Below are 20307 nucleotides of genomic sequence, written 5' to 3'. Positions count from 1 at the left end.
TTCACACTGCAGGTGCAGGACTAGACACACTCACCTTAAAGAGACTGTAGACCATTTCTTTGAATTTCTGCACAGTAGTTCCCCGGGTTGGTTTATCAAATAGCACTACTTCTTTTCTTGGCTCCAATTCAGTTCCAAAATCAAGATGAAGAGCTTGTTCCATTTGACATTTCACAACACCTGGTAGATTATCCCAAATTCCTAAATACATCTTTGTGAAAAAGAATGGCAAATTACGTATCATACGAGAGGAGACGGTACAAAGCAGACAGCTGCCTTTTTTCAGGGCCTCCTCCTCTACCAAACTTAAGCAAGCACTGAACCACTGAACTAGATCAGTGACTTTATTTTTACCTTTTGAGATAGTCTCACTGTGTAGCCCATGCTGGTCGCAAACTCAAATCCTCTGACCTTAATCTCTTGAATGCTACGCACGCACCAACATACCCAGCTCCCGACTTCATTTCTGAATGTGAATCTGAAGTATTCCTAAAGCTTTTTCCTTAAAAAAAAAACTTTTAAAAGATGAACACAATGCAGCTCGGTGGTGGTGGCACACACCTTTAATCCCAGCACTCAGGAGGCAGAGGCAGGTGGATATCTGTGAGTTGAAGGCCAGCCTGGTCTACAAGAGCCAGTTCCAGGACAGGCAGGAGAAACCCTGTCTTGAAAAAAACAAAAACAAAACAAACAAAAACAGTGCAGCTAAGATTTAGGATCTCTCTAAGCTTAAGTGGGTAGTATCAAATTAACATTAGATAGTATAATAACGACCAGTAAGTGGGTAGTATCAAATTAACATTAGATAGTATAATAACGACCAGTAAGTGGGTAGTATCAAATTAACATTAGATAGTATTTACTACATTTTATAAGTAAGTGGGTAGTATCAAATTAACATTAGATAGTATTTACTACATTTTATGCAAGACTAAGTTCCCTGTAAACAGTGTGTTAAGTGCAAAAACGGTGTATTAAGCTTGGAGTAAAGTCAACTGCAAAAGAAACTAGAAGACGATGTGAGGAACAAGGGGTGTGTGCTGCGGGTATTACAGGCAGCACAAGAGTCTTCAGCGACTCCCAGGGTTGAGCCTGCTGGAGCTCTTAGGAACCCATATGTCTTAGTGTGTCTGAACGCCACATTCAGGAGCCTTAACTCTGATCATGTCGTCTCATCTTTCTGTCCCATTTCTCCATTTGGGATGGGATTTTTTGTTGTTGTTGTTATTTTTTTGTTGTTTTATTTTCCTTTTTAAGATGGGGATTTTCACTTTTGTTCACTCGCTCTGTGAACCAAGCTGGCCTGACTCTGCCTTTGCCTCCCGAGAGCTGGGGTTAAAGCTGTGTGCCACACCTGAACTTAGTTTGTTTTCTGAGACGGGGCTTCTTGGTTCTGTAGCTCTGGCTGTCCTGGAACCTGCTACACAGACTCGGCTGACCTTGGACTCACAGAGATCTGCCTGCTTCTGCTTTCCAAATGTTGGAATTAAAGGTGTCTTCCAACACCTCCCCCGCCCCCCCGGAAGCTGAACTTTGTTTTAACAGAAGGCTCCTGAATTTTCCTTCCCTAAAGCAGCTGAGGCCTTGGGATTCTGGCTGTGGACTTCACTGTAAGGTAGAGGAGCCTAGGAACAGATTGGCCCTGGGGAGCTCAGGCTGTGCTGACCCCTGGACTACCCTCTTATAAGGCCTTACTCTGAACCACTCCAGCTTGGGTGTAAGTTAAAGAAGGAACAATTTTGCATATCATTCCCAGATAGCTGGCCACCACCATCCACAGCACTCCAGGGGGGCACAAACTGATGGATCGTTGTTTTTTTTTTTTGTGTGTGTGTGTGTGTGTGCCAATAAATAATGGCACATCAAATATACCAAATCATATTCAGGACCCTAGACAGATGGACTTTCAGTTACACCAGGTAGAAGTCCTTCACAGGGAATTATTAAAAAAGCCAAACCTCAAGATTGAAGTCTGGCAGGCAGGCTGACTCATTTCCTAGTCATTTGTCCTGAACCTCATCCAGGAAAACTGCTATACTTGTATTTTTCTTTATATTGTTTTAATGATAAGTTCTTCTGCATCATATTTATCAGCTTTTTGTGGTTTGCTTGCGATTTAGTTCATTCTCCTATGCCTACAGTTTAATTCCTCTTGAAGTATGAGCTCAAATGTTATCTTTAAAAACTTTCCCTGGATACCAGCTTGACTTATGGTGCTGATCCATTCATTTATTTTCTCAAAAATATTTATTTATTTATTATGTATACAAAATTCTGTCTGTCTGTGTGCCTGCAGACCAGAAGAGGGCACCAGACCCCATTACAGATGGTTGTGAGCCACCATGTGGTTGCTGGGAATTGAACTCAGGACCTTTGGAAGAGCAGGCAATGCTCTTACCCTCTGAGCCATCTCTCCAGCCCCATTCATTTATTTTTGAGACAAGAACTCATGAATCTGAAGCTGGCCTCAAGCTGGCTGTGTAGACAAAGGTAACCTTAAACTTCTGATCCTCCTGGCGCTACCACTTGAGAGTTGAGAGTACAGAAATCTGCAGCGCCAGGACAGAACCCAGGGTCTTGAGCAGGGTAGGCAAACGCTCTACCATCTGAGCCACATTTCCAGCACGGTGAGCACCAGCTCATCTGTCTCCACCTCCTTTGCTATTTCACTTTGTGTTTTTCCAGATAGAACAGTGCATTTATAATGATTATTATTTATTTGCTCATCTATGAGCTGGGTGTCTCCCACCATTCTGGGTAATGCCGGTGCCTAAGGACAGCATCTCACTTGCGTTCCTCACACCGCACTCCTCTAAGACGCTGGGGAAGGGATTCACAAGTCTGTTTTGTTCCACTGTGTCAGGGTCTTTCCAGGTAGTTCAGGCTGACACTAAACGTGCAGTGATCTTCCGTCTCAGCCCCCGCATGCTTGGATTGTAGACATGCGCCACCATGCCTTCCTACATAAATACCTACTGAATGGTGGTAGCAAACTGCAAAAACTGCAGAATTCATAAAAAATTCCTAATGCTTTGATTCAGGAATTTTTAGCTGTGTATGTTTTCAAGGAGGTGTTTTGGTTTTAAGACAGAAGCTTGCTATGTAGTCCTGTCTGACTTGGAATTTGCTGTGTATACCAAGCTGGGTTTGAACTTGAAATCCTTCCTGATACATACATGCACACCATGCTTAGCTTCAAGACTTTTTGTTTTGTTTTTTCCAACAGGGTTTCTTTGTGTAGTCTTGGCTGTCCTGGAACTTGCTCTTGTAGACCAGGCTGACCTCGAAATCACAGAGAGACCTTCCTACCTCTGCCTCCTGAGTGCTGGGATTAAAGGCGTGCATCACTAATACCTGGTACTTCAGAATTTTTTAATAATGCTTTTAGTTTAAGGGGAATTTTGAGTTTACTAGCCAGGTACAGTGGCACACGACTGTAGAGACAACTCTTAGGAGTTGGAGACAGACGGATTAAGAAAAGCTACAGCCACAGAGAGTCAGGGGCCAGTCTGAGCTACATGAGACTGTAGAAAAACCAATAATTAATGATGGTGGTTAGACCCACTGACATTCCGGAGTGTTTATTTACTCTCCATACCTGATTGTTGGGCTTGGTGGACAAGCATTTCCCGAAGTACAATGTCTCTGTGACACAGAGGCTGCTGCACGCAGGGCCGTCAATAACTCCGGTCTTGTATTTGTCACACTGAAAACCAGGAGATGCAGAAGTAAGTGTCCATAAGTAGAACTATCTGAAGGATCCGAGTAACTGAAAGGTACTGTCTTTAAGAGGAAGTTCTCAGGTGGGAAGGTGGTGGTGCACACCTTTAATCCCAGCATTCAGGCGGCAGAGACAGGCAGATTAAGACAGACCTGCCAGGATTTGAATTTAAGCGTTATTGTTTACCATCTTTGTGAGAAGCTAGCTACTGGAGCGTACACAGAATTTTGGAAGCATTTTTCCCACTCAACATGGTCTGAAGTAGTATGGTTTCTACTTCATCCAAGAAGAGAAGAACTACATTTTCAAAAACAGTTCATCACAGCAACCTGGGCTACAAGGTGACTTCTAGGTCAACCCGGACTAGACTGAGACCCTACTTTCAAAGAGGAGAGGGAAAAGGGGGAACAGGAAGAAGAAAAGGAAGGAGAAGAGGAGAAAAGGGGAAACAAGGAGAGGAGGAGGGAGGAGGAAGAAATCTGAAATGATATTTCAATACATAATTTGGGTTGAGGTCGAATTCAAAATGAAAATGCAGAATATTCAGATTGGAAAAACAATGAAAACTTGCAGGATACAACTAGCACATCTCTTAGAGGGGGATTTACAGCTTTAAATGCAAGGCTGAAAAAAACAAGAAACTACACTTAGTCATTAAAGAAGCTCAAACTTGAGGCTTACACTAAGTTAAGCCTAAAGAGGCTCACAAAGCCCTAGCACTAATGGGAGCAGAGTAAATTCCTCAAGATGCAGGAGGTACAGGAGCAAAGCAGCAACAAGTGCAGGAAAACCCAGCAATATCCAAGTCTCCATCTTTAGAAACTTACAACGGAAGCCTTAGCAAACCTGACCACAAACACAGGAGCGGAGACAAAAACAAACATTAACAAGAAGCACTGGGTAGTGGTTGGGAAAAATACAATGACTTTATGGCAATATATTTGAAACGAACAAGTTTTTAGAAAAATATAAATAACAAAAATAAAGCCAGAAGATGCAGCAAAGTTGAACAAAATTAATAAACCATTCGAAAATTTTTGCCCTAGACAGGTTTCACACTGTAACCCAGGCTGAGTTGGAACTCAGTAAGTACCTAGGCTTGAACATGTGGCAATCCTCCTGCACTGGCCTCCCAAGTCTAGGAATACAGCCATGAGCAAATACTAGTGAATATTTTAAATAATGAAACCAGAACTGGCAGGGAAAAGGGAATTGTTGGGTGAGGAAGCATGAGGAAGAAATGAGGGAAAAGAATTAGCACACATTGTACGATACCTATGTATGAAGAAGCCATTTCTTTGTATGCTACCTAGCCACATAGACACATGTGTTTGAATTCTTAGTCCCCAGATGGTAGAACTGTCTGGGGAGGATTAGGAAGTGTGGCTGTGCTGGGGGAAGTGCATCACTGGGGTGGCTTTGACAATTCAAAAGTCCAGGCCATCTCCAGTTCCTGGAGGACCAGCTGCAATGTTTCAGCCAGTGCTCCAGCCCATGCCTGCCTTCCTGATACCAAGTTTTCGATAGGAAGTCATGACTCATCCTCTGAAACCATAAACTCCAATAACTCTTCTATAAATTGCCTTGGTCATGTGATAAGTGTGCCTTGTCACAGCAATAAAAAGGTAACTAACCCCAGCACATGGGAGGAAAAGGCAGATGGATCTCTATGAGTCTGAGGCCAGCCTGGTCTATAAAGAGTTCCAGGACAGTCAGGGCTGTTACATAAAGAAACCCTGTCTTGAAAAACAAAACAACAACAAAAAAGATGAAGAAACTTCCCTAAGAAGTTAATGAAAAAAGCAAGACACACAGACCTGAATCAATATAGGGAAGTATTTGTCCAGCATATACGAGGGTTCATTTCCAACACTGCATACCCAACAACAACCGAATCAGTAACCAAAACAATTTTGCTCCATAGAGAACAGGTCTAGATCTAGAGATCCTCTGAACACTGCCACGGAGCTCTGTTTGCAGACACGGAACCTGAAATCTGGGCCCACTCAGCCTCCTGAGCTGTGCTTTTAACCAGCAGGTAAAGCGCCAGACTGACAAGCTGGACCAGAACTAGCAGAGCAGGTTTAAGGTTGACTCAGAGACGCCACTCCTAGAGTCCCCACAGAAGGTCTCTGGTCACCTCCCGCCCTCCGTCCATCCGTCCGTCCGTCTGTCCGTCCCTCCCTCCTTCCACGTAAGCCAGCTAAGATGGAGCCACAACTCCCATGTTGTCTTTTCAGGACTTTGTGCAATGCCTCACACATCACCAAAGGAGACAGAAGTGCCTGCCAGCCGGGAGCTGAGGGGACTGCTGGGCTCCGCCCGAGGTGTGGCATACTGGGCTCCCACCGAGGTGTAGCATATGCTATCTTAAAGACCCTCTGGGGCAGGACTGACAGCTGCCTTCTTCAGCTGTCCCACCTTCAATTCTCCAGTCCCAAGATCGCTCTGTTTAAAACACAGCCTTTTCCGAACACTCCCCTTTCCAAATGGAGAACTGCCGCCTGCTCCTGGGCCCATATCCTTCCCCACTGTTTCACGTGACCCCAAGTCTAACATCACTGCAGTGTGGCTATCTTGTGCACTGGAACGTAAGGTGACTTAAATGCACAGGCCACCACGGGCATCTCTGATGCACACTGTACAGCATCTGAAAGTGCTCCACAAACATTTATTAGTTACCAACACAAAGAACACAGTGATTCCGACTGGGAGCCAAAGGCATGGGCATACCTGCAGTACCAGCTGTTCACTGAGGAGTACAAGCTGGGAATGGTCAATAGAATTGTATTCCCTTTTAAAAAATTACTATGAAAAATTTATTACTTTCCCATAATATCTCAGTTCCTTTTTGTTTTCTTCTTACAAAGTCTCTTATTGGTAAACCACTAAGCAGCAAACAGTCCGGAATACAGCTGTAAGAATCAGATTTGTTGTGAGCAAAGGCCTCAACCCAATCCTGCATCGAAGAGGCAGTCACGAGAACAGGCTCTTCAGTTTGTGCTTTCCTACCACAAATCAAAGGCAAACGTCCCACACATATGTGTGGAAAAAGCAGTTGGCTTCATAAAACTACAACCATTCCAAGTAATATCTACACAGGTGTTCATCTGTGCATCAAAATAACCAATAATTTATTAAGTAATTTTTAAAAAACTAAAATTAAAAAAATTAAAAGACTACTCTAGTAAACAGCACCTTTTCTCTTTGCTTGCACATACCTCATAGTATCAGAAGAGGGCACTATTTACCTTTCTTTTTACAAAACCCACTTGCCCTGACAGAATCCTGCCCCAAACTACAGACTGGACCACAAGGGGGCAATAACAACAAACAATGTATATAGTACTTAGCTTTTAAATGTTTTCAAAAATCCATGATCTAAAAATGTATTTCAAACATCACTTTCGGATTCCTGCTTTTCCTTAACAAGACTAAAAACCAAGTACACAGAGAGACACATACATCCAGAGATAGAGACACCAAGACACACACACATAGACAGACAGACACAGGCATACATGTAGACACAGATCCACAAATACAGACACACAGATACCCACACTCATACACACAGAGACACAGATACAAGACACACAGACAGATATATACACACTGCAGAGAGACAGACAGTCACACAGGCAAACATAGACACACATGTACAAATATAGACACACACATGCACACACACCGAGCACACGCACGTGTGCACACACACAGAGCAGAGGTACGCTTGTAACAATGCCTGAAAACATTTTCTCTATCCCTTTCTCACGTATTGCCCGTCTTCACCCTTTCTGCGCTCTGTCGTAAGCTTTTCCATCTTTTCCTCTACTGACTTCCTCTCTCACACTTTAAAGATGCCCAAGCCAGGCCAAGCTAAATAAAATTCTATTATGCATTACTGTCTAATCAAGAACATGGCTCCCAATGGCTTCAGTTTAGTCTATCTTATGATTATTGCTTTAAGTAACAAATCATTATCATTGGGAATTGAATCTCCAAAGAGACGGATTAGATTTGGAGTCCCTGGGACCACTTAGTGCCTCTGTTTAAAAGGTGTGTTCTTCTAATACTCACTTAGGGCCACTAACTGGGCCAGGGGCACACCCCAACAACTACAGACAGGGCCTTGAACCCCTATCAGAGGAGCCAGTCAGAGGATGGAACTTTGTGGCCCTGAGAAATACACAGAAGTACTTCTCCCGCTCCAGCTAATGAAACAGGGCATGTCTAGGAAATCCTGCCTACAGAGTCCAATTATACAAGATTTCTGTATGGCTGAGCACCAAACAGGATTGACTGAAATAATCCCGCAGTTAGGGAATTATAATTATGTATTAGTGGAGAGGGAGCATAACTGGAAAAGGAGAGACTCCTTCCGACCAGGGTGAGTGGTTGCTCTCATTTTCAGAAGTGGCTTCTACATGTCTCTCGTTACTCCCTGACCTGGGCACCTCAGCAGTGTTCTCAGGGAGGAAATGCTGGGGAAGCCTGACTCCCAGTCTGGGGAAGAAACACTCCCTTGCTGTGGCCCCAGATCCGTCCTATTCTACAAGGCTCTGGGAGGTTTTGTTTTGAACAGGTGTCACTCTGCAGCCCTGGTTGGACTGGAACTCGCTATATAGACCAGTCTGGCCTTGAACTCACAGAGATCCACTGCCTTTGCCGTCCAAGAGGTACCACCTCCTCTATAAGCTTTTCTCTCTGTTCTACTTACAACAATCAGGTGTCTCTGTCGGCAAAGTCTTCTTTCTTTAGATTTTACTAGTACAACTACTTGTAGCACAGACTAAGTCATCTTAACCTGATGGAATGGTCTTTTGTTGTTGAAGTTTGGCACTTGAGACAGGATCTCATGTAGCCTAGGCTGCTGGATTCAAGCTCACTGTGGAGCAAGCAGAAAGACTTCCTATCCTTCTGCCGCCACTCCCCAAGTGCTTTCTAAAATCTGTTTCATTTATTATTTGAGAGGGGGCAGATGCATGCGCACAACTGTGCATTCAATTCTCTCTTCCCATCTTTATGTGGGTCCCAGGGACTGAACTTGGGACTTTAGGTTCGCATGGATGGTACTCTCCCTGCTGAGTTAGCCCCTCCTCCACTTTTTTTTTTTAAAATGAAGTTTTGCTATTCTTCAGGCTAGCTCAAATTTGAAATCACCTTGCCCCAGTATTCAGTCCTGGGATTACAGGTGGGTGCCACCATACTGACCACACTGTTTTTATTTTTCCTGTGTCAGCTTGGTTGGGCTACAGTTGTTAGTTATTAACACAGTCTAGATGCTGTTGTGAGGGTTTGTTGATGAAGTTAAAGTCCATCGCCATTTGACTTTGGGATCTGATTCAGTTCGGTGAAGGGATTTAAAAGCGATTCTGCACGTTCTGTGATGGGGAAGCTGGGGACTGACACACTCGGCCAGTGCTCTACCAACTGAGCTGAATCTACAGCCCCTTCCCTACAGATCTGGGACTTGACTAATCTGACGATCTTTCATAGTTGGTTTTGCTTCTCTGGCAGGACTCTGACAAGACATTTTATCATAGATTTCCGTGTTTGTTATATCTATCTTCTCAGCCATACTCAAGGGCAGGAAGAAGATAAAATAGTAAATAGGTTCTAAATTCCAGTGCTTGGGAGAGAGAGGAAGAGGACCTCTCTGAGTTTAACTATTCCACATAGTCAAACCCGATGCCAAAATAACTAATAATAATGATAAATAGCACATGTGAGACATGGTGTTAATATACGAATTCATTTTATCCTCACAGCCACCTGATACGGCCATTTGTGAAAGCTCAGTAACTTGCCCATCTTACACAGTTCAAAAGGGCGACTGGACCTGAGACCTAAGTCTCTTTTACACCAAAACTCACACTACAATAGATACAACCCCTCACACAGACGTGGGGAGTGGGAAAGACAGGAAGCCGCACAGAGCACACACCAGACTGAACATGACGCTGTGGATAACCTCACCCTATCCTGGACACAGCAGCAGGCAGTGCTCCAGCTGGAGCAGTCAGCAACCTTTAGGAAAATCTCACAGTGCTGTAGTTACAGTGATGACAGGACCTCCACTAGGAGATCTACCCTCCAGGGGTAGTGGGTGAGCTGGGTTAGAGAGGGGCACGGGGCAGAAATGTCCTTCTCACCTGTGAACTGGGATTGAAGGAAGCGGTGCATTGAAGGGGGTGGGGTCACAGCCCAGGGCCTTGTCTCTGGCCTGGGATTCTCCCCAGTAGACATGATACGGTAATCCAGAAGTTCCTGATCCTCAGTAACTGTATCATCAGTGCAAAGGGCTTTAATATAAGTGTGTGGGGAAAGCCGCAAGACTTCAGGGCTGAGTAACAGATGGGGTTCAGCAAGAAATGGCGCTCTCACTGCAAGCCTCACCTCGTGTGACCTTTGTGACTTACATGAAGGTGGAAGGAGAGAACCCACTCCACACGCACACTGTGGCTCACATGCACCCCACTTCACCATCATGTGCACACATAATCCTAAATATTTTACATGTATGTGTAAGTGGCTGCAAGCATATATATGAACTGTGTGGGTGCCTGGTGCACACGGAGGCCAGAAGAGAGCATGGGATCCCTGGAACTGCTGTTGGGAACTGAAAAGAGACCATAAGCCCACATGCAGCCTTCCTCGTCAGACATCTGTCTCACTGGCCTTTCTCCTTATGAGCCTTCTGTCCAACATTTCAGACAACTGCTCCTTCTCATCAGGTTGCAATTCAAAATGCCATCTTCACCAGGAGGCTCTTCCCAGCCCGGGAGGGCAGCATACCACAGCCATTCCCGACGACACACTGTTACCTTGTCTCACTGTGTATGTGAGCTCAATCCCAGTTCATTCTGTGTTGTTATCTTTTCACTATGTTTCTTACTGCGTAGACTTTTAAGATCTTACCACTATATCCCCAGCACCCAGAATAACTATCAGAGAGCAAATATTCAATAAATACTTGTTGACCTCTTCTAGGCGGAATTATATATAAAATCTACATATAATCAATATATAATTTATAGAGCCATCTACCTATATTATCTCTCTCTTTCTTCCTTTCTTTATTTTTATAGCTCTGGCCTCAAACTCACACACACTTGCCTCTGCCTCCCAAAGTGTTGGGGTTTAGGTGTGTGCCACCTGCAGGAAGGACACTTTTAAAAGACTGCTATAGGAGGCTGGAGAAATGACTCAGCAGTTAAGAGCACATACTGATCTTTCAGACTACCTGAGTTTGGTTCCCACATTCACACCAGATAGCTAACAACTGCTTACAATTCCAGCTCTGGGAGACCTGATGCCCTCCAGCCTCTGCAGGCACTGCACTCATGTTCACACATCCACGTGTGTATGCACACACACATACACACATGCTAAATGAATGCTATATGACAGTGACTACATATGCACACATCCACATGTGTATGCGCGCACACACACACACACACACACACACACACACACACACTAAATGAATGCTATATGACAGTGATTACTTTGAGAATAAATATTTTGGAATCTAAAAGCAATACCGCCAATGCCCAGAGGGAAAAGGCTACGCTTGTAAATGCTAGTAAGCAGTGGCATTTGTGGATCTTTGGGATCCGATGTCTCTTCCTAATCTTCCTTCACTAAGATGAGACTGAGGACTTGGGATGAAATCTGTCCAAAGCTTACACAATGCTGTCATCTTTTCCTGAGCATGTTTTTGTTAAGCATGGCTTTGAGATAAGGCAACTTTTAATTTTACACCTAGAATTTGAAAACAGCAGCCACATACGTTTTGGTCCAGCTCAGCTCACCTAAGAAAAGAACAGCAGATGTAGTAACGCACAAGAGAGATAATCTACTCAGACTCCGTATCTCAAAACAAGAATGACTGGACTGAATAAGGTGTACACATTGCTGAAAATTTTGAAAAACTCCTTAGGCAAACATTGCACAACTAAAACACTGGAGGACAAATCTAAAATCACATTTTAAGGCAGTGAGGGGCTGGTTCAGATTTTCTCTACATGTACATTGTTAGAATTGTAATATCTGTATGAATGGTTTTCCTTTTCTTTACTTTCAACTTTTAAAACATTTAAAATATGTCTCTCAAATAATACAGTTAGATTCTCCACCCCATTCCCCGAGATAGGGCTTCTCTGTGAAATAGTCCTGGCTGTCCTGGAACCCACTGTGTAGACCAGGCTGCCCTTGAACTCACAGAGATCTGCCCGCCTCTGCCTCCTGAGTGCTGGGATTAAAGGTGTGCACCACCACCACCCAGCTGGATTTGTTTTCTGTTTCTGTTTTGAGGCAGGGTCTCACTCTGTACCTCAGGCTGCCCTTGAATTTGTTACACTGTATATAACTGATATACACTGTATATAAGCGGTATACACTGATCCTTCCAAGTGCTCCAATCAGAGGCCAGTGCTCCTATATCGAACTTTAGATTTTGATTTTTAGAAGACAGCCGACAAACTTTGTATGAAAATATCTGGTCCATTTACATTTAATGTAATTACCAACAGCAAATTTAAATATACTGCAGTTGATCCCACAGTGAGCCATACAGAACTCCTCCAGGACTCGAGCAGTTAACTGACAGCTACTGGAACGGAATTAGTAACCTCTTTGTTCTAGGATCTCTCTCAGTTAGAGTGGGCCTTTGAACAGGCCACGCCTCTTTGTGAGGGTGGACCTCTATGCCCACGCACTGGCCAGTGACAGTTCAAGGGCTGGGTGGACATTTGCAAGGTCATCTCAGCTCCTGAGTTCTCTCTGTGTGTGTGCACATGTACAAGTGCACACATGTGGACCCAGAAGACCACTTCAAGTTCTATTCCTCTGACACCAAATGCAAAGTAACAGCATTAAAATAAAGCTGTGAGAAAATTATGCACTTTAGGCTTCAAAGAATTTGTAAAACAATCATCCAAATATGCTGGAATCACATTCTGTCTCTAGTTCTTACAATTAAAGGGAAGTTAGGGTAAACAATAGTGAGGCACTTCAGTGGTATTTCACAGTGACAGGGTACATGCCAACAGACACCTTGTGTTTAATAAGATGTGAGTACAAGATAAAATCCTAACCACTGACTTCTGGCTCCATCTCTGAGAGTGGTCGCTCTAATATTACCAGATGGCGTGAACAGGCTTTCCTGAAATGGGGTTGTGAACATAACACTACTACATTAAAGATACTGAGATAAGTATTCAGTAATGGTAGTTGTTTATTTCTGTTAATAACTTTTTTCCAAATATGTTTGAACAAAGAATACTTGACTCAGAGATTATACATATTTGTGTGTATTGTGTGAATGCACAGGTTTGTGTGTGTGTTGTGTACATGCACATGTTTGCGTGTGTGTGGGGGGGTGTACGTGTGGATGGATGTGGCTATGCCTGCACGTGGGGACCATCAGTGATGTCTCCTATCATTACCCACCTTTACTGATCTCATGGACTGGCTAAACTGGCTGGCCTTCAAGCATCTGAGTCCTCCTGTCTCTTCCCTAACTGAGGTTTTAGGCATGCATCCCAGTGTTCGGCTTTTTACATTGGTGTCACAGATCTAAACTGAAGAACTTTACCCAATGAACCATCTCTCAACCTGACAATACTTATTTCACTATGCTTACTTACTTTCATTTCGGCTCAAATATTGGCTCCGTAAGAGCCATACACTGTTCCTGTTGTAAACAAGTATAGATGTGTATCTGAGACGACTGGCCTGGGTAAAGTGACATCCAATAATCACAGAACCGCTAATGACTTGTAACTACAGGAATCTTAAGAATTAGTCCTCCTCCTTCTCCTCCTTGTCTCCTCCTCCTCTTCTTCCTCTTCTTCTTTTGAGATAGTTTCTCATCCTCATCATGTATTCGTCTTACATGGAACTTATGGTCCTCCTGCCTCAGTCTCCTTCAAGCTTAGCAGTCACAAGGCATTACTACTAAAAATATAATTGTATGAAGGGGCCAGCAAGATGGCTCAGTGGGAAAAAGTCCTTGGCAAAAAGCTCTGATGATCTGAGTTCAATCCCAGATGCGGCAGCTCACACATCTGTTACCTGAGCACTCCTAGGTAAGCGAGGAGAAGACAAGGAGAATCAGCTCACACAGACAGCACAGCGGAGAGCAGTGGCAGAAACAGGAACACGGAGGAGGAAGAGAACTGAAAGCTGTCCTCTGACATTCAAAGCTGCACGCTTACACACACACACACACACGTACACACACATGCATGTTCTCTCATGTACACACAAACATGCATGTGCATGCATACGCACACACTCTAGATATTTTGCAGTTTTATGAGATGGGTATGGTTTGGAGGTAAGCACCTGCTTGGATCCCTTAGGTCCTTGGTTTAAGCATAAGTCCCACACAAATAGAACAAAACAAAAATAAATATATGGTTCTGAAATTAGTGTTTTGATATATATTGAAAGGTATTAGTAGAAAATAAGGAGTTAACTTAGTCAAACCTCAAGTATTTAAAATAAGAGTGCTCCACAGCCAGTAAATACTGCTATTAATCTTGAACTGATAAAATGACTTTTATAAAATATATTGAATCATTAGGAGAAAAAATAAGTGATAAATATATACCCTTTAGATAAAATTTCATGTTTGAAAAGACTCCATTTGTTAAAAATATGTACCCTAAAATGGGTGTGGTGGCCCACATCCTTAATTCTAGCACTTGGGAGGCAGAGGAATGCACATCACTGTTGCATGAATTCTAATTGGTATTAATAAATAAAAATCTGGAGTCAGATATTAGGGATGAAAGTTGAAAGTTCAGAAAAGCGTGCAGCCAGGCACTCGAGAGGCCTTTTATCTCTACCAATGCTCACACTGAAGGGGCGGTTGATTTTATCAGTTCAAGATTAATAGCAGTATTTGCTGGTTATGGAACACTCTTATTTTAAGTAATGGAGGTTTGACTAAGTTAACGCCTTATTTTCTATAATACCTTTCAATATATATCAAAATATTTACTTCAGAACCATATATATATTTTGTTTTGTTCTGTTTTTATGGGACTCTCTACTAATCCTCAGACTGCATCCGAGTTCCTGTTTCCACCTGCCTTATATTCCTCTCTCCGCCCAGTCATACCTATTACTCCTGTCTCCATCTTCCTAGTGCTGGGATTAAAGGCCTGTGACTCCCAAGTACTGAGATTAAAGGTGTGAGCCACCACTGTCTGGCCTCTATGGCTAACTAGTGGTTTAGCTCTGCACTCTGATCTTCAGCCAAGTTTTACTTGTTAGATCACAAACAAAACATCCCTACACATCTCTGAGTTCAAGGCCAGCCTAGTCTACAGAGCGAGTTCTAGGACATCCAGGGATACACAGAGAAACATTTCTCAAAAACAAGCAAAAATAAAAGTATTCTAGAAAGTCTATACATACCACACTTATATCCTAAACATTTTCTAAAAATCTGATACATAATAACCCAAATTTCAAATACATTTGAAAACTAAAACAAAATTCTTTTCTGTAGTGAGATTGTTTCCACACTGGTACACTGACTTTCCTGTATTATGTTTTTAGAATTCTAAGTACTGAATTTATCAATAAGTTAGGAAGGTCAGTACAAGTATAATATCAAATTGCCTTTACTGTTGAAGACATTAGTCAGTCCTTACATAGTAACTCTATTGGTTACAGGAGGTTTTCAAAACGCTAAAAACTTTAAAATACTTACTATGATCTTCTTACAGTCCTTCCCTCTGCATAGCTCTGTATAGGTTGAATACTGCACATATATGATCCAGCTTCCAACAAAAACCACCAACCAGGAAAAGAAAAGATACTTCACCCGCATGTACGAGAGACGAGCCTGCAAGGGAAGGACACAAAAGTCACTCGTTCAGCAGCGAGCCGGCACTGGTTGTCCTGGAACAGGGCACTCTGCTAGCTTAGAGAAGCTCAAAGCACGTCAAAGCTTTCATATGGCGCGTCTACAACAAAGCACATTTTCAAGGAACCCAAACAACACCGGTCTTAGAAAAGTAAGTTCCCCAGTCTTACCAAGGAAAGGGGAACAAAATACTCTTTAGGATGTACAGCTTTTCAAATACCACCGCCAGAGCTTCTTACTTAGCACAGCGCACAGCACCACTGAGACCAGGAAATGAGATCTACAATTTCTGTTTATTAGAAACTGACCAAACACTGCTTCAGATGAGAATTTTAAAGGTCTTTATGACTAAACATAGTAATAATAAGATGTTTTAGCCAGCCAGTGGTGGCATACACCTTTAATCCCAGCACTCAGGGGCAGAGGCAGGTGGATCTCTGTGAGTTGAAAGCCAGCCTGATCTACGGAGTGAGTTCCATGACAGCCATGACCACACAGAGAAACTCTGTCTTGAAAAACAAAGAAGAATGACAACAAGAAGAATGACTTAGCCAGGTATGGTGGTGTGCGCTTGTGAGCCCAGCACTTGGGAGGTGAAGCAGAGAATCAGAAGTTCAAGGTCATTTTAAGATTCTGTCTCAAAAAAAGGAAAACAAACAAACAAAAAAGGAAAATGAAAAGAAAAGCATAGATGACTCCTCGCGTGCCAATGAGTAAAGCCACACAATAGCATCCTCTTTGCTCTGATATCCAATCGCAGCTGTTGGGGCCTTTCTGCACCAGGCACAGAGCAAGCCGCTAATCTTCAAATGCGGCAGTCGGTCAACATCGCCTGGTATTTTCTTTTCAGATCAAGAATTCCAGTGGTTTCGTTTAATAAACAGTAGAACTGAGGTCTACAGAGAGAACTGAGCAGAATAAATTAAAGACGCACACACACAATGAGAGCTAGCTTTGCTGCTACCACCCCGAGCCAGTTTCTCACACTTGGGGAACAGTAGAACACTGTCAGCACCGTGAGCATGAAGAGAGAGCAGGGAGAGATGAAAGAGCCAAGGTGCACCTGCAGAAGACAGGAGTCCAGAGGGAAACCAAGCTCTGACACAGATCTGTCCCTGTGCGTTCTCACGCACGGTGAAAACCCCAGTACCAAAAGCCTGAGTACAAATAATTCAGTTAGATGGTAGGTTTTTGAATTTTATTACTAAATATAAAAGAGCGTTTTGTTTGTTTGTTTTTGAAGACAGGATTTCTCTGTGTAGCCCTGGCTGTCCTGGAACTCACTCTGTAGACCAGGCTGGCCTCAAACTCACAAAGATCCGCCTGTCTCTGCCTCCAGAGTGCCGAGATTAAAAAACCACACTGCTGCTCAGTACAAAAGACCCTTTAATGCAAAATATTTTTATGTAGCTCTAGGTGAATTCATAAAAAAGCTAAACCACATGCAGCACAATAGGACCAAGGGGTCCGTCTAAAAACCTTTTGCGATTACCTGGCCCTAACAGAAGTCTGATCACCAGCGATAGACCGGCATGGGCTAACATGATGAGACTCCACCAAGATTAAAGATACATGCCTGCAAAGTAAGCACCCTGTTGTGGACAGAGCAAATACTAATGAACACCAGCTAAAGTCCATCTCAAGTCATGGTGCGAGAGCCCAACAATGCTGTCCCTGGCTGCAGCCTTCTCTACCCTGCCAAAGAAAAGCCAGGATCTGGATCTGAGCAAAGCCTCTAGCTGCACTCACCAGTCCACAGGAAACAGTGGAGACAGAGGTAGAATCTGAAGCAAGTGACAGTTTGAGGCTGTGGGAAACTCTGCAACACGAGGAAGTCATTTCTTCAACCACAAGGGGTAAAAAGCAAGATAAGGAGAAACTAACAAAGAGAAAAATATTGAAACACAACAAATGACTATAATATAGAAATCTTTTTAGAGTTCTGACTCAAATGAAAAAATGGTAAAACAAACAAAAAATAAACTGGGTGGTGGTGACGCACGCCTTTAATCCCAGCACTTGGGAGACGGAGGCAGGAGGATCTCTGAGTTTGAGGCCAGGCTGGTCTACAGACTGAGTTCCAGGACAGTCAGAGCTGCACAGAGAAATCCTGTCTCAAAAAAACTAAACAAAACAACAACAACCCCACCTCAAAACCAAAACCCCAAACCCCAAAGAACAAAGGAGGATACGAACACCACCGACAGACATGCTAACACGGAAGGGGGACGCTCACAGACCACAACCTGGAGGAAGACCTGCAGGCAATGCTGAGCGGGATAAAGTCTTCCCCAGGGTCATCCACAATACCACATGTTAAACCCTGAAATCATATTCATACATGTAACATTATACAGATGGAGTGGGTTGTATTTGTATACTTATATTTAGGAATATATTATATATGTACGTACAATTAAAGAAAAAGAGGTCATGAGTTTGAGGGGGTGGTGTACATGGGAAGAGCTGCTGGTAAGGGAAGAGGAAAATGGTAAAATTTTAATTTCAAAAAATATTGAAAAAAAATCAAATTTGAAGGCCTGGATTGATGGAACATAATTTAATCTCAGTACCTGGGAGGCAGAGGCAGTCTGATCTCTGAGTTCAAGGCCAGCGTGGAGAGTTGGTCAACGTGGAGAGTTCTAGACCAACGAGGGCTACACAGTGACGGCCTGCCTGAGAACAAACCAAAATGAAACAAAGAGAAAACTGTCTTTGTGACAAGCCAAAGGTTTTCCTTTTTCTACATTTTCCCAAGTAGGAGAGAGAGAGAGAACCACCATGTGGGTTCCAGGGATTGAATTCAGGTCCTTAGTTTGGCAACGGGCACCTGTACTAGCTAAGCCATTCTGCCAGCAAGCTCTCCCTTCCCTCTCCTCTATTCTAATGTTTCCAGTGATGGGGACCAGACCCGGGTTCTGTGTTTCCTAGACAAGCATTCTATCACCAAACTAACCTCCAAACCCCACAAAGAACCATTGATACTTGTGAGACAACGGACAACCGGAAGAACGACAGAATGCCCATGGTGTGAAAAGATGGTTCTTCTCTCTCCGTGAGCTGTATTTTCCCACACACCCTGACATATGTTCCGGGAGCTGAGGTAGCCCATGAGTGCTTCACACACACAAAAGGCCAAGCATGTTGTAAAGGAAGTCAGATTAATGATGTCCCCAGCAGGGTGCTGGGCATCACCTATTATAGACATCACGACCTAAGAAGCAAAACACATCTTTATCCAGCACGCTATGGAAAATTGCTTCTTATGTATACAAAGTGGTGCAATGACCTTAAAATCTGCAGATCTGCAGCCTCCCGCTGTAAAATGATAACTGAAGGAAGAAACACTATAAATTACACCTCTATTAACTAATTTTATTTTCCCCAGGTGGCATTTGCTAAAACGTTTCTAGTAGTCTATTGTACAACAGCTACCTAGACAATCTAGCCTTTCATTAGGAAATACAGCCTGAAATTTCTGTTTATGCTTAACTGTTTAGAGTTATGTCCTAGCAGGTTTTTTATTAGCTGATTTTGTTCTTAGCTCCTAATGGAACACTGCTTTATTCCAAACTATGCTCTTGTAAAGCAAAACAGTCTTAGAAAACACACAGGACAGCAATTCCCAACTGTGTCAGTATGGCCCCCTAGCAAGACACTTGGTGACATCTGGAGACATTCGGTCTCAGACTGTGGTTTGCTGCTGGTTTCTCATGGGTAGTGTCCAGGAATATATTTAAACATGCTATGATGGATACTAATTTCCTCCCTGTGGTGGTTTGAAAGTGACGCTATTAGGAGGTGTGGCTTTGTTGCAGAAGTGTGTTGTGGAGGGAGTAGGCTTTGAGGTCTGCTGTGCTCAAGCTACTCTCAGTAGAACACAGTTGCTCCTGCTGCCTGCAGATTAAGATGCAGAACTCTCTGCTCCTTCTCCAGCACCATGTCTGCCTGCCTGCCGCTGTGACCTACCACGATGATAACGGGCTAAACCTCTGAAACTGTAAGCGAGCCCCAATTAAATGTTTTCCTTTATAAGAGATGCTGTAGTCATGGTTTTTCTTCACAGCAAAGGAAACCTTAACTAAGACACTCCCCCAAGCATCACCCAGCCCAAGACGTCAAATTTGTATGACACTATCATTTTATTTTTGATTAGCCTTTAATGGGATTCTTACCAATTGGTAAGACTAATCATCAATCTTTTATTTGTAAATACAAGTCACTGAAGATGGAAAATATGCACTTGATAAACAACCTTTCTCTGTCAAACCCACACTAGAGAACAGTGGTGTAGGTGCATCCCCAGCAAGTCCGTAATCCTAGCACTGGAGAGGTAAAGACAGGAAGAACAGAAGTTCAAAGAAAACTCAGCTAGCTATATAGCAAGTTTGGGGCCAGCCTGGGGGACATGAGATCTGTCTCAAAGACAAAGGCAAGGTGCTGAAAAGATGGCTCAGAGGTTAAGAGAACTGGCTGCTCTTCAGATGATCCAAGTTCAAGTCCCAGAACCCACACAGTGAGTAACAACCATCTGTAACTTCTGTTGTCTGGGGATCCAACACCCTTTTCTGACCTTTGCAGGCACTGTGTGCAAGTGGTGTGCAGATGTGTGGGTAAAACAGTCATCCACACAAAAGAAATATAAAGTGGGGGTGGAGGGAGGCTTCCCACCAAGCCTGCCCCTGACCTGAGTTCA

General features: G+C 43.3%; 1 protein-coding gene across 1 annotated transcript in view; it reads right to left on the bottom strand.

Moving 5' to 3' along the window:
* The window catches only part of Dipk1a (divergent protein kinase domain 1A), an 82426-nt gene that overhangs the window by 2799 nt on the left and 59320 nt on the right, over nt 1–20307 (bottom strand). Inside the window, exons 2-4 of the mRNA XM_087908753.1 lie at nt 15456–15590; nt 3599–3706; nt 35–211 (exon numbers count right to left, since the gene is read on the bottom strand). Of these exons, the coding sequence (XP_087764879.1) occupies nt 35–211; nt 3599–3706; nt 15456–15590 (420 nt within the window). The remainder of the gene's footprint in view (nt 1–34; nt 212–3598; nt 3707–15455; nt 15591–20307) is intronic.

The sequence above is a fragment of the Myodes glareolus genome, chromosome 8 (genome assembly GCF_982192425.1).
Source record: "Myodes glareolus chromosome 8, mMyoGla1.1, whole genome shotgun sequence".
NCBI classification, from domain to species: Eukaryota; Metazoa; Chordata; class Mammalia; order Rodentia; family Cricetidae; genus Myodes; species Myodes glareolus.
This window is presented reverse-complemented; position numbering and strand designations above follow the sequence as displayed.